This window comes from Herpailurus yagouaroundi, unplaced genomic scaffold (genome assembly GCF_014898765.1).
Source record: "Herpailurus yagouaroundi ecotype Mexico unplaced genomic scaffold, PumYag 253, whole genome shotgun sequence".
Lineage (NCBI taxonomy): Eukaryota > Metazoa > Chordata > Mammalia > Carnivora > Felidae > Herpailurus > Herpailurus yagouaroundi.
Genome location: NW_024412470.1, coordinates 375,768 through 396,853, shown reverse-complemented (window position 1 = coordinate 396,853; position 21,086 = coordinate 375,768). Strand labels below are relative to the sequence as shown.

The window sequence follows — 21,086 nt, the reverse complement described above, 5'->3', positions numbered from 1 at the left end:
ATTCCCAGAGAAGCAATACACACACAAATCCGCTTTTGAAAGTTCTAGACAGTGTTTTCCTATCTTATACCGTGAAGAAGCCTTGTAACTTAATATTTTTCTTTTAAAGAAGGGAACTGTATTCAGGCTTAGCTTTTACCAATACACAAGGAGGGTGAGATTTACTTGGCTCCTCATTCCAGCTATTTCTGTTCTAATAGCATTCCTCTCTCAGAGGTAGACTCAAGGTCAGCAGCCTTTAATTCTGTGCTGGCCTATTGAACTGAGAATGTATCTTCTATTTCCTAGACAGTCCAGTGACTTGGGAAGAACCCACTGAAGTTTAAAAACACGTTTGAACAATGAAAACACATACTTTTATGTGTGTACGCCTGCAAGAACTTCTCATCAGATGAGTAGGATATGAAAATATAATATGTTCCTATAATTTTTCTGTGTTTTGGACTCTGTACTCTACTGTCTAAATGAATGAGGAAAAAGAAATGTTGAAGTAGATGTTGGTGAGAGGCAAGACAGTGCAGAAATCTGGTGCTTTTTGCCCAGAGATGCTGCCTGTTTCAGGTTATAGAGGTCTCTATATCATGGAGTAAAACATAACCAATGGAACTGAATCACCATCTTTTTCTATAGTTGGGGGGACAATAGATTTTTTTCTATTTCAGATGGGTTGACATATGGTACATGGGTAAGAATGAGCATTTAATGGAATTTTATCCACATATTAACATAGAATCTTTGCTCATCTTGAACTTTCAGTGCTAGTTGCAATATTTTTGATGTATATACATAGGTACATTGATTGGAACTTGATGGAAAAGACATCAGGCACATTTAATAACCCAGGTAATACCCATTTATATTTGCAAGTTTGAAAGCACTGCATTAAATTGTATCTTTAGGGCTTGGATTTCTAACCAGAGTCCTCATCTAACAAACTAAAATTTTACAACATGTACATCAAATCCAGTGAATTTTCCATTATATCTCAACTGCTATAAATTAATGAGTAATGCAACTGTAAGCCAGTAGAAAATAATTATAATGAAAGAAGGAACTTTTGCACTCATAGCACCAATGGCTTTGCTATACTTGACTAATATCATCTGGGAAAATATTGATGGTTATGAATAACCAGTTCCTGCCAATACATAATAATGACCCCATTATTGAAGGTGCTTACATTTTGTGACATCAGAAAAAAACAAATCTTATCCTCAGAGTTTTCCAGATTCATTGCTAAAGATCTCTTACTATAAACTCTTTCACATATGCTAACATACCAAACCTTTTCAACTATGGCTTGAGCTAAAATCAAAGCAGTAATGTGCTCAGCATTCAGTCTTTATGCAAACCCCTCAAGATCTTAATGAAAAGCGGTCCTTAAAAGAAAGCCGTATGTTCTCTAAAGCCCTCTTGTGCTACATGGCCATGTATTATGATCTCACATATCAGAGACACTGTACTTAAATAACCATAAAGAGTAATGCCACATTTTCCTTTCAGTCCTTAGACTAGTGCTACTGAACTGTTTTGACACATACTTTTACATGCAATTTCAGGCTCGTAAACCAACATTCTACCTCCAATTCTAACATGAACCAAGATAATAGTTTCTGCATAAGGTCTTTGAAAATAATACTGATGTAAGGAGAGCAGTATACTACTTACACTATTTCCTAAAAAATAATACTAATATAAGTAGAACATTGTACTACTTATACTATTTCCTACCTAAGAAAATATGGCTTTTTTAATGTTTATTTCTTTTGAGAGAGAGAGAGAGAGAGAGAGAGAGAGAGAGTGGGGGAGGGGCAGGTAGAGAGGGAGAGAGAGAATTCCAAGCAGGCTTTGTCAGCACAGAGCCCAACCTGGAGCTCCATCCAGTGAACTGCAAGATCATGACCTGACCCAAAATCAAGAGTTGCATGCTCAACCAACTGAGCCACCCAGGTACCCCCAAATTATGGCTGTTTTATGTCTTCTTTTTAAAGCATCGTTGTAAAAAGGTAATGAGAAACAGAGCTTAGGCCAAAGAAGTTGAAATCGGGTGAAAGAGGGAAAAGAAAACAGTCGCCTGGTTTTTGAAAGGATGACGGTTGAGGAATTGATGAGTTATATTTGTCAGACAGTAAGTGATTGATTTTGGCATCTTTTCAGCATTTGTCTACATCATAGAAACACAATGAAGTAGGAGAAAAGAATGAGAACCTTGATAAAATTCAAATATCATCCTGGGATCCTACTGAGCAAATCCTTAAGGAGAGCGTGCTGTATCACTCTGCTACATCAAGAGTGTATATAATAGGATATCAGTCCAATGTTCTTTTAGGTATCATTTAGCAGATTTTGTTAGCAATTTTTAAAAATGCCTCAAGTTCTAGGATATGTGTGACGATATGCCTTTAATTGTATTAGCATAGACTTCTCTCAAGGATGATATTACTTAGAAACGGAAGTTGTTCCATGTATTGAATATTTTATTTTACTCTTAGTTTCCTTTTGTAAGTGTTACATTGCAGTTTTGAAAATTAGTTGAATAACTATAAGTAACATAATTAAAATATTTAAAGGAAATTTAAAATTTTATTTTCCTATAAGGGTAAGTATCTATGCAATTAATTACGGGATGAGGGGGAAAAAATTAACTTCGTTAAAAAAAAAAGAAACCAGCACCGCCAAAAAGAAGTTTCCATGAGGTTTCCATTGTCCCCTTCTAGAAATAGCTAAAGATAAAATTTATTTTCTATCTTTTCCCCTGAGAACCTTTCAGATCAGCCACATTTACAGTATCCTGCATTTATTGTCAACAGCTTTTCAAGACCTACAAGGTGATGTTGAATATTATACACTTTTTTGGAGTTCTGCTACCTCAAATGAATCTCTAAAAATCCTCCCAGATGTAAACTCTCATGTCATCGGCCACTTAAATCCAAACACAGAGTATCGGATTTTTATCTCTGTCTTCAATGGAGTCCACAGCATCAGTGGTGATGTATTGTGTGCAACCACTTTCGATGGGGGTGAGTCCAGACTTCAAGGGACCCTTGGCTTCAGAGATGCAAATGAAATTGATTGATTCTTGCTGAGGTTGAGATCAGTCATCCCTCCATTATAAAATTTCCGGTGTTGGAGGGAAGGGGGTTGGGGCTAAAACGCTTAAGTGCTCGCTGTCGTCAAGTGGCAGATCAATACGTGGTCCCTTAGAGACAGTAGCACAAGGCTCTAATAATGGGATATTAGCCCAGTTTGTTCCTGTTCTTTTCAGTGTATGCTTAGTTTGGAGCTGAGTTCACATCAATAAATGGTGACATTTAGAAACATTTTGTTCTAAAGATTTGCTCTTAGAAGCAGTATGCTTTTCAAAACGACAGCCAAACACAGTGAGGGCTCTCCCTGAGTCACCAGAAATGGTAGGTGGAGGTTCAGCCACTGAGAAAAATTGCCTCTGACTCATTTCTAAGCCAGTTAGCAAGGGGGAGGAAGCAAGGGAAGCAACTTGTGAATCTGAAATGTGTTTGGAATGGTCTTTCTAATCTTTTTGGCTTTATAAAGTCTCATTATAAACATTATAATATCATTACCTCCCAAGCAAGTGTTCCAGGTCATTAGCAGAGCACTTTAAGTGTGGAACCCATTTCCCTTTGTGGTGCCAAAGGTCGACACCTTTTGTTTATAAAATAGAATGGATCACAAGGACAATTTTTCAACTAGTTAAGATGGGTTCTTATGATAAAAATAGGTCTTTGCATAGTTATTTCTGACATGCTTGAATAATTGTGTAATTTAACGCCAAGCAAGATTTTTTTCCTAATGTTAGATTTCATCATTACCTATGGTAATCAACATTCAAAATCATTTACATAATGACAATATTGCATTATTGCTTCATATTGCTTGAGTTACAAGCTAGTAACATCAAATGATTTTTTTACGTTCCACCAGCCTCAGCCTCAATGTATTTGAGGTTTATTTTTTGCTTAAGGAGCAAATTTTCTTTCCTTTTCCCTGGGAGGTATGGCGTGAAGGGATGGGAAAAGAGACAAATAACAGATATGTGTTGGTGGTGCAGATGGGTGAATAATTTATCATCATATCCCACTGGCCACATAGTATTGAAGATTAGCACTATGCTGGTGGTATAAAGCATTTTACCACCAATTCTTATGGTTTCTGACTGAGAGTATAATAAGCCAATTTACAGAGGACTACAGACTGTGATAACTTCATCAGAGAAAAGCAGATAAGCAAGGAACCCTTTGCAAAACCTAAATACTAATCTGCATTTAGTTTAACAAGTGCTTTTTCAGAGACAGCTGGAGTTTATTCAGTTTCTTCCTTTAATTCTAGAGCCTCAGGGCATGCTTCCTCCAGAGGTTGTCGTCATCAACAGTACATCTGTACGTGTCATCTGGACATCTCCTTCAAACCCAAATGGCATTATCACTGAATATTCTGTCTATGTAAATAATAAGCTCTACAAGACTGGAATGAATGTGCCTGGGTCTTTCATTCTGAGAGACCTGTCTCCCTTCACAATCTATGACATTCAGGTTAGAACACTGTGTTTTGATGGCTAAGCTTATAGGTGTGTTAAATAAAACATTGCCGGGCTATGTCTCTAAGTGAATACCTTCCGTCTTGGTTACAGATTATTTATTTACTGGGGAAGGGGAGAGAAAAGAGGGAAATTGATTAGGATTAAATCTGTTTGCTGTGGGCAAACACATGAGTCTCAGGAGAGAAGGTAATGGTAATATGGAAAACAATGGTGATGATATTCTTGCCGGCAAAATGAGGCAAATCACATATTTGCGGTAAATCTTGCTAAGCAGTTCACCTTTATCCTGATTCTTTTACTGATATCAAAATCGGAATCAACCTATGAATGTGGAGACATTCTTCTATTCCTATTTCTGCTATTTACTAATTTAATAACTTCAGGGAAGCCACATAACCTGTTTGGTGTCAGTTATCTTTTTTAGAAGGGCAGCGGACTTGGTGACTTAAAACATTCTATCGACCTCTAGCATTCTGTGACTCTGAATGCGGCAAGAAAACATATATGAATATATGGCAGACAAAATATATTAAAGGGTTTGACCTGAAGATGAAAGAAATTTATCTGTTGTCATCTACCAAATGTTTGTCGACCCTTGCCTATGTGAGAACAGTTATCCTTAAACTTTTTTGCCCTTGAACCTCTTTGATAATCTAATGATGCCAGTGCACCCTGCCCTAGAAAAACACCTATGTGCCTGTATGACAAAAGTTAGTGTGCAGTTTCATATTGCATTGACCATCTGAGGCCCAACTCATAGACCTCTTTGAGATCTGCTGATCTTTAAAATAGAAAAAATAGAGAGACAACTAAGGAATCTTCAACAAAGAACTTTCCCCCAAGGAATTGGAACTCATTACACTGCTGGGATATAAAAGATAACAAGGCCAAATGTGGAAATTAATGATAAAAACAGAAACTCAAAGTTTATAGAGAAGGGCTGTAATGTAGTAAATTTTTAATTAATCTATGCTACTTCCAACATTTGTAAGAGCTTTGTAAATAATTTTCAAAAGATATTAAGCATGGAAATTTTCTTTGACCACAGAAACATTCACTGGCTTTGTCTAGTAAGTGCTACCTCTTTCATTTCCCATCGCCTTCTTTCCCTCACCTTGGAAGGGGAAACATACACAGTCATCTGGCTAGAGCCAATGCTTTACCACTCCCCGCCGGCCCACCCCCCGCTGCTAGGCCTAGGTTCCTAAGAAAACAAAATAAAAATGAAGAAAGGTATGCTGATTAGTTTTCATTACATTCCATGATTTCCATGAACTCACCTGAGTCGTCTTAGAATGGAACACACACAGACTGATGTTTATGTTCACGGTTCTTAGAGTGAGTCTCTATGTGCATGTACATCATAGAAAATTAGAAAATAAAAACCACATTCAAAATAATTACACATATAGCTTTGTGAACAAGGTTGGCTTAGGAAGGTGACAGAGTAATTGCTGTATTATTCTTTTGGGGGGCGCTGATGGAGAAAGCTGGCTGAGTCCTCAAAAGGCAACTTATTTATTTGCTTTATCAGGACTCAGAATACAACCTAAGGTGAGATCAACAGGGGCTATGCATGCATGCACGTCCTGATCCAGCTTTCTGACCATGTAACAGTTGATGTGTAAGTGTTTCAGTCATGTTGTCCTATAAAAGGCTTCACTCATCCCTACTGGTTTGAGTCACTAGTGGCCTGAAAAGAATGCATTTTGATCAGATTTGGGACATCTAACAAAATAAGGAGACAAAATACCAGATTATAATCTAATATTTTAGTTGTGTTATTAGTGACTAAGATGTTCTTATTCTTGATAAACTATATTTTTGTGAAGCTCTCCACAGTCCAGGAATATTCCACTTGAAATAGTTGTTGCATCACTGGAAATTTGAATAACAGATTACAATGATTTTTGTTCATGATGTCAAAGATGATTTGGAATTTTACTCCATTTAAAATATGCATCCAGGGGTACCTGGATGGCTCGGTGGGTTAAACGTCTGATTTCAGCTCGGGTCATGATCTCGTAGTTCCTGGGTTCAAGCCCTGAGATGGGCTCTGTGCTGGGAGTGCAGAGCCTGCTTGGGATTCTCTCTTTCCTTCTCTCTCTGCCCTTCCCCCACTCACATGCATGTGCATGCTCTCTCTCTCAAAATAAATGAATAAATTTTGAAAATAAATAAGTAAATAAATAAATATACATATATGTATAAATATATACGTATAAAAATATTTATATGTATATGTATATATACGTATATGTACATATACAATATGTTGCACCTAATTGATATGCCTGCTACTTTAGGATTAAGGTTCTCTGTGTTAACCCCCTCTGTCAAACATGTATTGATTATAAAGCAGACATATAGATCCAAATATCTACTTTTTTGAATGAGTTATTTTATATATCCCTTCTATATAATTTATATATATATATAATATATAAATATATTAAAAATGTCAATTTTTGATTCAATTTTGTTTTTATGTGAATCAGTCAACCTTTATATTTGTGGTGCATTCACATTATGCAATATAGCTATAGCAGCAGAAATATCCCAAAGATGAAATTTGGTCTGTTACCTTAGTAAGTTGAGAAAAATATTGACACATTTCTCCAAAGTCAAAATAAGAGTTTTCTGGAGAATCATTTGAATAGAGCTAGTAGCTTAGTTTTATTTTGTTATAACTTTTTTTTTTAATTTGAGAGAGAGAGAGAGAGAGAGAGAGAGTCTTAAGCAGTCTCCAAATTCAGTGTGGAGCCTGGCATGGAGCTCAATCCCATGACCCTGGGATCATGACCTGAGCCAAAATCAAGAGTCAGACATTCAACTGACTGAGCCACCCTAAGTGCCCCAGAATATAGCTAAGTAGTTTGGAACTTAAAGCTATGCTTAGTATTTAGATGATAAGACTAGAATACAGTAAAGCTGGGATTAGATATCTCATATCTAATCAGCTTGATCATATTCCCTGATTTCTCTCACCCCCAATTTGCAAACTGATGAAAATGGAGTCATGAAGACTCAGTAAAATTATTTGTGCCAGTTCCCATTAATATTGAGCACATATTACTTACATAATGAACTGGAGTTGATTTTTAATTATAATTATGCACCATATAGTCAAATGTTGCCTAATATGTATGAAGTTTTATTGTCATTAATTCTATTGCAGCAAGTATATTTTAAGTTCATTTCCCTTTAAATTATTTGGGGTTTCATTGGACATACTCAGAGTGGAGGGCCTTGACAGTGTCCACATCTCTACTAAATATTAGTAGATAGGAAAAATACTATGTGGAATACATAAAATACTATATGGCATACATAAAGAACACAACTCAAACAGCATCGTAAAAATGTGCTTCAACTCCCATTTAGGTGTAAAATGCCCCATGAATAAAATGATGTAACTACTAAATACAGTAAGAGACACATTTGTCTTTTCTCAATTGCCAGTGGAAATCCAGAGAACTGCTTCACTTAAAAGCTCAGTATTAGTGTTTAAGATGCATTGGTATCCAGCTTCCCCCTTCATTTTTTATGTATTAGCTGCTGAAAGTAAGTGAGCATTGGAAAAAGTACAGTTTCTCTTTGGCTTATCCTTTCATTGGAAACAGAATGATGTCACTTTGTGAGTGTTTCACTAGCAATCTTTTGTACATTCATTTGTCTCTCCTCCCACTTGCTGAATGTGTTTCTTTTGCATTACTAATGCTTGATGAACTCGATTTCTAATCTTTAGTTACTCCACCCTCCTCAGTTTTTAGTCAGATTAGGTGGCAGAATTAAAGGGATAAATGATGATTTTCTGCTGTGATTAAGGTAAAAATACAACTGCAGCTGGAACAGATGAATATAAAGCAGCTCAGCCACATTGAAAGGCTTCTCTAGACCTCGTTTTTCTTCCATTGCACATTAACATTTGGGCTATTTGTTCTAAAATGTCAAGACTTCTGCAAGAACTCATCATTACACTACCTGGTTGTAGATCTAGAGAGCAATATGCAGTGATAACCTACTAAGCTTATATACTGTCACCCAAACATCTTCCATTCCTTACTGTGTCCCAAAGGGATGAATATGTCTGTCTCTTTCTGAAAGGTTGGAACCAGAGACTAAACATCACCATTTTCATCACTAAATCAACTGTCCTGAGTTCATTTCTATATCATATTCTGAGTTTGAACCAATGCAGTCAAACAACATCAAAAATTAATATTTATAGAACTCTAAGAAGTTATAGAGAACTAATAGGAGAGTCCTATGAAATGAAGGTGGGTGGATTCAAGCCACTGGCAGTGTATATTTTGAAAATAGTTGGATTTATTCTTTTCTAAACTGTTTGTAGGTTGAAGTCTGCACCAAATATGCCTGTGCGAAAAGCAATGGCACCCAAATCACCACTGTGGAGGATACTCCAAGTGACATACCAACACCCACAATTCACGGCATCGCTTCAAGGTAAAAATTTTTTGCCAGTTAATGTCAAGAGCTGATCAGAGGCACCTGCGTGGCTCAGTCACAAGCCTCTGACTCACCGCTTGTGAGTTCAAGCCCCTCATTGGGCTCTCTGCTGTCAGCGCAGATCCCCCTTCAGATCTTCTGTTCCCTTTCTCTCTGCCCCTCCCCAGCTTGTGCATAAGCTTATGCATTCTCTGTCTCTCAAAAATAAATAAACTTAAAAAAATAAATAAAAAGCTGATCATAAGCAATGAACGTTAAAATCAAAGATTTCATCCTAACCATGACAATTTCATTTTAGAAAGTTGCTATAAAGACCTGTGTAAATCAAAATTTTTGTATTATTAGCTATTGATTTTCACTGGTCACATCACCTAATCCTTAAGCTTTAATGTCCCCGATTTCCCAGTTTCACTTCCCTTTATTTAGTAACCTGTGAGCAAACGCTTAAATGCATGAAAGGGTTTCTGTATTTAAATGTGTCATTAAGTGAATCCTTTTGTAAGGCAAAGAATACAATTTTCATTAGATTAATTACCTTCTAAGTTACTCTCTTTGAAAAAAAATTAGATTTACATGTATCAGATTGCCTTAAACCTAGAAAAATCTGTAAAATAAACAGGGGAGATAATGTCTGGATAACCATTACCACTGTTATCAGATTCTTGGTACAATCTCATTATTTTTCTGTGCTCATGTATTGCTGAGAAGTGGCCATAGATTGAAAGTGAGTCTCTTTTCAGTTCAAGTTAACAATAATAATGATAAAAAGATTTAATGTCAAGTATCCCAAGCCAAAATTGACATGAGAGTAGTTCATCCCTCTACATCAGTCTGAGGCTAGAGAAAGAAATCTGAGTACTCCCACATCATACTGGGATGATGTTCCAGCTAAATGAATCACCCTTCACCTGTACACACACACACACACACACACACACACACACACACCCCACATACACACTGACCAAAATAATCGATTTGTTATAAAAGATTTCAATTCTGAAGGATCCTTTTGCAACATATTAACATTTCTATGTTTCTTTAAAATCAGTTTAAAAATATCTGTACTGATTTAGGGAACTAAAGATAAAAATAATTAGAAAAAAAAAACCCAAGTAATTGGATGCTTAGCTGTTCAGGGCAAAAATCATGCCTTGTCTCCTTGAGTCCATCTTTTATCTAACACATGACAGATATTTATCTAATTTCACATGTGCTAATTAATTGATAATCTTGTCAGCAAATTTTCCCTATCCACAGAATTGCCTACTATGCAAAGGGAAAATAGTCAAATGAAAAAAGTACCGGCAAATACATTTGTGGTTATAATAATATAAGAAGAAAAATTAATTTAAAAAGTATAAGGCATGGTTTTAATTTTTCAAAGTTTTCAGTCTACTGTAGAGACACTGCCCTAAACAAATGTTTATAGAATAATGTAAAAAACTCCACAACATAAGTTTATAATATGCAGGAAAAACATAAAGAGAAAAACACTGAACTCTACCCAGGATGATCAGTGAAGGCATCATGGATGATGCAATAATTGAGTTCTGTCTTCAAGAACTCAAGGAAGAATTATATTTAGGTGGGTGGATGTTGTCAGATTTCTTGTTTGTTCTCATCTTTATGACCTAAGCCCAGATGAATGGCATAAAGGAGTATGTCTTAAATTATATATTTATATGTAGCTAAAAATCTGTAGGTTTTATCAGACATTGAACAAATGTCTATATGTGTCTGTACTTCTAGGATACTTTTTTTTATTTTAAAAAGATTCTTACAGATAATAGCAGAGTAATAGTTGTGGTTAAAGATTATTTACATTCAAATGTATAAGTTGATGGCAAAAATATTAATGAAGGCATCATACAACAAGAGGAAGAAAAATGACAGAGCAGACAACAGAAGAGAGATTTCAACACAATTTTGGAAGCAATGTTTGGCAGGGAGAAACAAATGAGTTAGTGCAGTGGAAAACATTTACAACCAAAGTTTGGTTGGCAGAAGGAGACAATGACACAAAACAAACTAATTTACCCTGCAGAGAACCTCAGTGTCTGAGCACTTACAAGTTTTAAGGTTAGTGAAGAAGAGGAAGATGTAAAGTTCAAAGCTGGAATCATGAGATTAGCTAAAAATCTGAAAAAAAAAATGTGGTTGGAACCTGTAATTAGGGTTCTCCAGAGAAACAGAACCAAAATCTGAAAACCCAGGAAAGCTAGTGGTGTAGTCTCTCAAAGTCTCTCTGATTTGAAAGTCAGAGGAGCCAATGGTATAAGTTCCAGTTCAAGTCTGAGAGGAGAAAAAGACTCATGTCTTAGCTGAAGGAAGCAGGCAAAGAAAGGGAGGGAATTCTCCCTTCTCCCACCTTTTTGTTGTATTCAGACCCTCAACTGATTGGGTGTTGCTCACCTACACAGGGTAGGTAATCTGCTTCACCAAGTCCACCATTTCAAATGCTAATCTCCTTAGAAACAGCCTCACAGATATACACTGAACTAATGGTTAGCTAAATATCTGGGCACTTTGTGGCCCAGTCAAGTTGATGCATAAAATTAACCATCCAAAAATTCACGGTGCCCTACCTCCATAGTATGTATCCTGGTGTCTACTTCTCTTGCTCCATCTAGCATGTTCTACTACCATGAGATCAGAAGTGTATTCTCTGGACAAACTGAACAGAGGCATCTAGGAATTAAGGCTAACTAGGCACAGTGGAAGGCTGGGAGGAGGGGCTGGGAGGAGGGGCTAAAAATCATGATAAAGTGGAAGACTACAATCAAAATGATGAAACCTTCGTTGTTTTCCCCAGGTCTGTTCTCAAAAGCAAATATTGTGAGAAGAATGTTGAAATTTCCAGATATAATTATGGGCATATCTATTTCTTTTAAAAAAAATTTTTTTTTCAACGTTTATTTTTGGGACAGAGAGAGACAGAGCATGAACGGGGGAGGGGCAGAGAAAGAGGGAGACACAGAATCGGAAACAGGCTCCAGGCTCCGAGCCATCAGCCCAGAGCCCGACGCGGGGCTCGAACTCACGGACCGCGAGATCGTGACCTGGCTGAAGTCGGACGCTTAACCGACTGCGCCACCCAGGCGCCCCTCTATTTCTTTTTTAGAACTCTCTGTTTTGCCCCATGTATTTCAATGCTTTATGATGAGATTCATATACATTTAGGATTGCTATGTCTTGGTAAATTGATTCTTTCATCATTGCATAATATCCCTTTTTTCTGGTAATTTTCTTGTTATAAAGTATACTTTGTCTGATACTAATATAGCCACTTCAGCTTTCTTTTGATTAGCGTAATTGTGAGTGATTTGGGATTGTATCCTGGACATTTTGAATAGTAGGTTGTGATCATTTGAGTCCCGTTAAAAATTTGAAGAAGGATGAAGTTTTCGTTTCCTTCAGCAGGTAATCATCTGGTTACCTTCAGACTGCAAATATTGTCTTGGCTTTATGTGCTCAGGGGCTCCAATGTCGGTTCATTTTTCAAAAGCTTTGCTATGCCACTTCATGTCTGCCCCATGTATGCACCTTTCAGTGGCTAATCTGGTATGTGTTTGGAGGGTTATGTAATGGTCATATCTCAGAGTCTTTGCTGTGACGCTCAGATTGCCTTTGCATGGAAAGCAACCGTGCATGTGCGGTTTAGACTTGAGTAGGGACTTGCGTTGAAGATGACCTAGCTCTCTCTTGTCTGAGATTCCTCCCACATTTTCCAGATCCCTGGTGCTTCCTTTGTGGGATCTTTGGCTAGGAAGATATGGTTTCTCTTGAAATTTTAGCCTCCCAAGTTACCTGACATTTTACATAAATGAGGCTGTTTGGCGAGAGCAACAAGATAAGAGAAAGTGGAAGGAAAACAGGGACACCTCCCACCACATGTTTTAGATCACAGGAGCCCCTTTCCCTGGTTCCTCTGGTCAGAAAGATGGATTTTTCCTAGGATTTTGGATTCCCTTTTGACCAGGACTGCTATAGTGCAGCTCCTTGACCAGAATCATCCTCAGAGCAAGTCTGGACAAAAAAAGAAAACACAGAACAGGAATTTCCCTTCACACCCTCTGGCTTGTAAGGCCTTTTTGTACTCTGGCCAGAAAGATGGGGTTTCTCACATAGGTTTTACTTGTGCAGTGCACAATTCTACACCGGGGCTGCTCTTGGATTAAAGATGGGAGATCAAAGAGGGGAAACAATGAGAAATTCATCCTTTAATTTTTTTTCCCTCTCGTCCTTATCTGCCTCTATTGTTAACTTTTCAGAATCCTCAGGTGGTTGCTTCTTGTAATTTCTGCACACTTTTTAGTGATAATCAGTCAGAGAGAGGCTATAATAGGTTTACTTCATATTGGCCGGCCTCAGAAAGTCCCTCTCTACCATGTTTTTTGTTTGTTTGTTTGTTTTTAATTCCAATCCCTTTACCAACTTTCTTTTCTTTCTTTTTCTTTCTTTCTTTCTTCCTTCCTTCCTTCCTTCCTTCCTTCCTTCCTTCCTTCCTTCTTTCCTTCCCTTCCTTCCTTCCTTCCTTCCTTCCTTCCTTCCTTCCTTCCTTCCTGTTTTTTTGGTCAAAAATCTAAAAAGGTCTTGATAGAAATCATTCACCACCAGATACTGGCAAGGGAAATCTTCCCTTTCTAAAAACGATTCATCATAGAAGAGCAACGTTTTCCAGAGGCAGGACTCAAATGAGCAGCTTTGGGCTGCCAAATCATTAATCAAAATTATACCAACACCAAAGTAGTTAGCCTCTTATGTGAATGTTATTGTTTGTGTATTTTATTATATGTCTGGCAATGTATACTTGTTAGTTATATTTTTATTTTGATTCAAAAAAATCTCTTTTATATTAGCAGTGAGCAAAATCAAATGTGAAATTATTCCAGAAAATGTCAGTAGACTGAATTAACTTCTATAGCATTTAAAATAATTTGGTTTCTAATAAGACATTTGTTTCTTAGAATGTTTAGTTTCGGTAAAGCACAATAGTCTGTAACATTTACCTGTCATGGATTTTAATAACATATACAGATAGTATATCAGACTGTCTGATTATATGCATGGGATGCTTCAACTCGTTTTTGTTTTGGCCTTAACTTATGACTCGTGACATCTACAGTACAACCACTCATACATGTTTTTCCCATTACATGTAACCCAAAGACACCATAGCACCCAAATGTGGGAAGAGCACACGAGCCCCTATAGTTCTATAAGCTGCCTCTCCAGAAACAAACTCTGTTTCTACATCACATTTTCCATACTTGTCATATTATCATCAGCTGCTTCTATATCCCAAAAGAATACTAACTAGTGATCGATAGCCCGGACATGTCTGGCCATGGCCTACATGTGCCCTGGGTAGTTCATTTATTTGCCTTGGTGGATTTGCTAGAGTGGAATTTAATCAATAGTTAATTCATTAATTCTGGTCCTTGAGAATGTAGAGACTACGGTGGATGTAGATAGCTGGCTGGCTCTGGCTTTGACTGAAATATGACAAACACAGTAGCTGACAGCTTCCCTTGTATTGGGTTGCCTTTTTAGCTATAAATAGATAAGCAAAAAAAAAAGAAGAACGTCAACAAGAAAGAGATTTTATTAGTTACTGCTAGTATTCCAAAATATATCATTTCCAGGGGAAAGGGTCAAAGGAAGGCAGAGCGAGAACACAGATCATGTCTTTCATTGTCTTTAATTGGCACCATGGCAGTTTTTTCTGTTCCAAATCAATTCAGGGCTGTATTATTGACGAGGAGTCTGTGGTATAACGTCTTTTAGCATTTGCAAATAATTGTTGGAAAATTTGCCTGAAGCTACTGAATGATATAAATGATATTTTTACATACCAACTTTTCAGAAACCTTTATGAAATCAGCACAGGCTGCGTGTCTTTAAATGAAGGTTACACCACTATCATCATTTATAAATCCCCTTAAATTTTCAAGTTACTTAGCTTGGGGTTGAATATGGCAAAAGAGGTTTTAGGTTGTGGAATAAGAATTTTCCTCTTTTTACCTCACTAAATTTGGGGTGAAACTTTGAGGCCTCTATTTTTTTTTTTATAGTATGATTTTTTTTGTATTATCAGAGAATCTCTTCTATCCTTAATTTTCCCTCTCTGATATTTTTCAGTGACTGACAGCTTGAGCACTGAAATAATAATTTTATATTTTGTGTGAAAAAAAATTACATCATGATTTATTTTATTATTTTCTTAATAGAGAGGATGTTGGGCTGTAGATATAATATGTCACATCAAGTCTTCTTCACGCATATTCTAAACTCCCTCCCTCACCAATATGGACAACAGGAGACACATTTTAATTTGGACTGGAATTTCTGTCAGAGTCTTTTTTTTAAAGTAGGCCCTATGCCCAACATGGGGCTCAAACTTATGATGCCAACATCAGAGTTGCATGTTCTACCGGACTGAGCCAGCCAGGTGCTCCTCTGTTAAGAGTATTTAAAGGATACAGGAAGACATCTTGAAAGAGATTGTTTCAAGTATATTTACTACTGTTGTACAGATCCGATCAAGTCTTATAATTCAGGAAGTATCATTTTTAATGGCTAGTGAGTTTTCTTTATCAGACATATTGTTTCATTAAAAGACCATACAGAAGGGGCGCCTGGGTGACTCAGTCGGATCAGTGTTTGACGTCGGCTCAGGTCGTGATCTCATGGTTTGTGGGTTCAAGCCCGGCATGGGAATCTATGCTGACAGCCTGGAGCCTGCTTCAGATTCTGTATCTCCCTATCTCTCTCTGCCCCTTCCCCACTAACTGTCTGTCTCTCTATCTCAAAAATAAACATTTAAAAAATTCAATTATTAAAAAAAAGGCTTTATAGAATATCGAATTTATTCATTTTTTAAGTTAATTTATTTATTTTGAAAAAGAGAGAGAGAAAAAAAAAGAGAGAGAGAGAGAGCACACTTGTGTGGGTCACGGCCAGGGGGCAGAGAGAGGAAGAGAGAGAATCCCAAGCAGGCTCCACACTGTCAGCCCAGAGCCCAACTTGGGGCGTGATCTCATGCAACTTGAGATTGTGACCTGAGCTGAAATCAAGAGTCAGCTGCTTAACTAACTGAGCCACCCAGGTTCTCCTCCAGTCTCTTAAGACTCTGCTATCAATACCTCCATTTTCTCACCTCCCTCTCTTCCCAAACTCCTTTAAGTTCTCTACCTCTTGTAGCTCTGGTAGAAGCCAGTCACTGAGGCCGACTGTGCCTCTCAGCAAAATCCCCCTCTTCCTAATTCACTTTGGCCTTTAACTACCACATTGTACCCTGCTCTCTGAACACCCATTTCCTTCTTTTACTGGGTCCATTCCAAATCCTAGTATTAATTGTGAGACTGAACAGAAAGACTCTCCCTCCTCATCAGGTAGTTCAAACGTCACACTTTTACTCATTCTGATGTCTCAAAAATTGCTGACCCTGTTTTTCCCCCAAACTCTGGTCTCATCTATGCAGCTGCCTATTGATTTTCCATAGTAGTATCTGCTACCTCAAGCCTCAGCGGTACATTCTCCTCTAACTCATCATCTTTTCCAACATTCATTTTCACAGATGCACCACCACCTGCATATTATCACTGACATCTATCTTTGAATTTTTTTTAATCCCCTGAGTTTGCTCAATCTTCCTATATGTGTCTCTCTTCTTCATTTCCACCACCACCACCACCCTGGTTCATGTTTTCATCATTTAAGTTTATGTAACCTGTTTCTGCAGGGGTCTTAATTCAATGAGATACAAAGAAGAAAAGGCTTTGCATTTTGCCCACTCCTTGCTGCCTTATACATAATCCTTTGGCTGTCCTCTCTTCGACTCTTGAAAGCCTCTCAGAAACATCTTATAGCTTTTTAATTATTTTTAGTTATGAGTCTCACTTTGGTAATTGAGATTCATGATCAAGTATTAAAAAGTCTTGTCTGTCTCTAGCAAATTATTAAGCCCAAGTCTGGTTCAAAGATTCTACCATTTCACAGACTCATGCCTGATCACAGCTTGTCTGTTCCCTCCTCCTTGCTCTTTCCCTCTTATCCACCTTGATCCAGTGTGTCTCCTCTCAATGTTATTGTTTCACTGCCATTACTGGGCAACCCTTAAAGCCCTCTGCATATCAGGTGGCACTTTTCCTGGAGAGTTGTATTTCCCTTGTGAGGCCCCAAGAGGATCTCCACATAGTCAATTTCCCTGACACGAGTGCTGCCCTCTATAGCTGATCTCTTGTGGTCCCAACAGAGTAGGGCATCCCAAGGACTCTTCTTGCTGGAGTCTCCTCTTCCTAGAAGGCTGCCATCATGAACAGTATACCCTCAAGCTGGCTCAAGCCTAGTCATCTCGCAAGGCATCTCCTGGTTCCGGTGAAGCTCATTGATCCATGCCATGAGGCACTCTTTATTTTACCTTTTTGTTGCAGCTACTTTGGACAATACCTAGCCGTCAGGATTCTCTCATGGAGAGTCAAGCATCTTTTCTCTGCTTGTATAGACTGTCAAGATCAATGTCAAGCTCTCCCCAAACTCCTTACTATCCTCCAAGGACAGCAGCAGACTGAGTTTAGACGTTTCTATAACTCAGTGAGTACCAAACATGAGAAACAAGTGCTTCCAATTTCTCTGCCTCCAGTTTCTCTAAGTGACATATTTGGAATGCTTTCCTCAGTCCGACCCTAGGTGTTAGCAGGGGGTAGGGCGTGTGTTTGATGCCACTCTTCACTATGTAAATAACTCCTCTTTCACTCTGTGCCTCAAAACTTCCAATGGCTTTCCAACACACTCAAAAACAAATCCAGTTGTTTCTGTGTTGTAGAAAATCCTACATCATCAGCAAACACCCATGCCACCCTCCTTATACCCTAGGATCTCATTTTCCCATATTCTATCTTGTGTGCAGTCCAATCCAGCCCTATTAGATTCACTGGCCCTTCACCATTCCAAGCACATGGTTGCCTCACAACTTTTCCCTCCACCTAGAAACCCCTCCGGGCTTGATTCGCCTCTTCTGTCGAATTTCTGCATAGAAGAACCAGTCCTTCCTAGACCACCAACCTGACGTATGATACACTTATGTGTTTCTTTACCGTCCCTCTTCTCCCAGAAAAATGTAAGTTTTATGAAAAAAGGGGGCTTTAGCTGTCTTGTTCGCTGGTAAGTAAAGAACAGGGCTGGCATGTAGGAGGTACTTAAGAAATACTCACTAAATTTCCTACTTTCTAAAACTCTCCTAGAATTCTGTTTATTTTTGGTTGTTTTGGGTGACAGGTCAATGTTAAAGAGTTTTATCCTTGGGATTCAACAGAATCTTGCTGTTCCCTTTAGAAGTGAAATACTTACCATGTTTAAAAGGAGGAACTCATTACCTGTCATCTTCAGTTTGGGGCTGTAGTTCAAATCCCCATACAAGAGCGGAACCCCATTCCACAATCTTTTGCACTTGAGTTACTAATGTAGCTTACTGACCTTTCTCTCTAGCCCTGGTCTCTTCCACTCTAGCATGTCAGGGTGTTAGTTCTAATAAGGCTTTGTAGTCTAGGAGTGACACAGTGCACAATCATACTATTTCACTATCAAACTCAATACAGTGTTTGAGGGACTCCATCAACTTTTTTCTTTTTTTCAAATTTACCCTCCTCTTTTGCTGGATGTAGCTTATTCATTCATCAAATGGTCACATTACTCTTCCATACACACTGAGGCTGATTCCCACCCTTTACATTTGCTTATGTTGATTTTCCTGCACAGAATCTTCCCTTCTTCATTTACCAATTCAAGTCCAAATCTATCTGTTCCATGATACCCTCATTGTTTAGTCTAGAACAGAGGACTTTTGCTTATGTGTTGTTATAATATCTGTAGCCTAAACACATTTAAATACTTGACTTAAATTGCCATATAGCATTTACATGCTTTGTGTTTGCATGTTTTGTATTCCCTATTATTCAAGGACACAGGTTTTGTCTTTTGATTTTTCACCTATTACAAGTTATGCTAAACATTCTAATAGATAAATATTCAATGACTTGATTTGAGAGCTGAGAGTTAATATTTTCATCATGTAACATTTATTTAGTCCTCTATTAAAAGTTACTTGATCATTTATGATAGCCATAATCTGGAATACAATTGAAGAACTTGAGTGTTACATAAATAATTGACCAAAATGACCAAGTTGAGTAGAAAAAAAAAGGGTCTATATAAACATGATCAAGGAATCCAGAACTGTTTAATTTATAGCAATTTAGATTGATATCTTAAGGTATATGAAGATTTTTTTTTTCCCTTTGGCTTAAACAAGAACATTTTGACCAAATGGTAATAATAGAATAAAATGTTGAAGAATACCAGTGGGAACCCTAATTCTTCATAAAATTTTCTCTGACCTGTAACATTTTAATATTCACCTGTATCAAGGTAGGTGATAAAGAAATGATTTTCCCATACTCCTTTCTATCCTCAATATTAGTTTATACTTCTTGAAGTAAGGACCGAAAATGATGATCGTTGTGGTGGTGACTACAGTGGTAGATAATAGTAACAGAGATAGAATAGTAAATCTACTAACAGGGTGACATAATTAAAGGAAATAACTCCAACTGAAATGTCTGAATAATCAATGAATCCATGTATCAAAATGTGTGTAGATATAGTAGTTTTCATCAGAAACTTTATTAAGGTAGCTTAAATCATAGTCCTTATGTTCTGGGAGTTAAATAAACTCTAATCATGACTTTATGAACAAATCTGCAAAATATTTCATTCAAGGATTCACTGTTGGTTTACTTTTCTGTGTGAGCAGGCAACCTTTACTAATCTATACCAAAAAGCTTCAGCTTGTTTCCCCAATATTTAACATTCATTCCTATGGTATAAGAACATTTCTTCTATTTTTGCTCTTAAACATCAAAGGAATGAGACCACCAATTCCGTTTATAATGGTGCGTGTTTCTCAGAGATGTCTTTCCTTTGAAATCAGCAACCAAAAGGTTTTTCAGTGTCACTCTCCTTGGTTCTAATGAGAGATGTATAGGTGTTAAACTCACTACTCTTCTTTGATCATTTACCTTCGTGCCTCAGACTCAGATCCTCAAGAGCAAAATTGTTCATGTTATCGCTAAAAATATAAGCAGTCTCACTTCACAGTTTTGCTCTGCTAGAAAGAAAAGTTACAATGGTGTGGTATTCTGCATGGTGTTTTCTAGACTTTCCTAGTTCATCAGCTTTTGTGGAAAAGTCAGACCTTTGAATGTCACTTAAATGTAGTCTTTCCTGTAGTTGCTTATGCAGTGAATACAAAAGAGGTATCTGGAAAATGTGGAATTAATTTTAAGAGTTGGACAAAGACCTTAGAATAATAATGGTGACTACAGAAGTCACCTATGAAACTGCTCTCTTGTAGGTGACATTAATTTCCTATCTACAGAGTCTTATTAGTGAATGTGTTATGTTTGTACCCCTAAGAAAATGAAATAATAATTTTCTTTTTTTTAGCAGTCTATTAAAATGTCAAGGTTTATCTTGACTGCTGCTTTTTAATGTAAATGTTTGGTCTTAATTGAATTCCTAATATATGATGTCACTTGGAATTCTGATAGGGTCCAGTAATTTTGCCTGTAAAGATATATTTCCTCTTAAAATGAAAGGTATAACAAAAATACCATTTAGCACAATGGCAGAAAAGTGGTCACATGAGTTATTGTGAGATTTTTATTGGGAGAGTTTAAAGTATAGGTACTAAGCTTATATGTGCTTGCTCTCCTTCGAAGTACCTACTGGAGTGTTCTGTATAAAAATGCCCTATAACTATTTGTCATTTGGTTAGTTGCTGTAGTTAGAAATTCTAGAATTATAAAAGTAGAATTAATCTTGCATGTCAGAGTTCCACCCCTTTTTCTGAAAACAATGAGAATAAAAATAATTATTATTTTGCATTACCTAGTGTTTTGCAAATAGTAGGCTTCCCTTGCCATGCTAAATTGCAAGAATATGTCATATCCAAATCTCTGGGGCTTTATTAAAAACTTTATTCTGCTTATAGAGC

At 37.2% G+C, this 21,086-nt stretch overlaps 1 protein-coding gene across 5 annotated transcripts in view; it reads left to right on the top strand.

Moving 5' to 3' along the window:
• USH2A (usherin) overlaps window positions 1-21,086 on the top strand; it is a 751,068-nt gene that overhangs the window by 517,867 nt on the left and 212,115 nt on the right. For all 5 annotated transcript variants that reach the window (XM_040461001.1, XM_040461002.1, XM_040461003.1 and 2 more), the window contains exons 45-47: window positions 2,811-3,020; window positions 4,348-4,550; window positions 8,913-9,025. In XM_040461001.1, coding sequence (XP_040316935.1) covers window positions 2,811-3,020; window positions 4,348-4,550; window positions 8,913-9,025 — 526 coding nt within the window. The remainder of the gene's footprint in view (window positions 1-2,810; window positions 3,021-4,347; window positions 4,551-8,912; window positions 9,026-21,086) is intronic.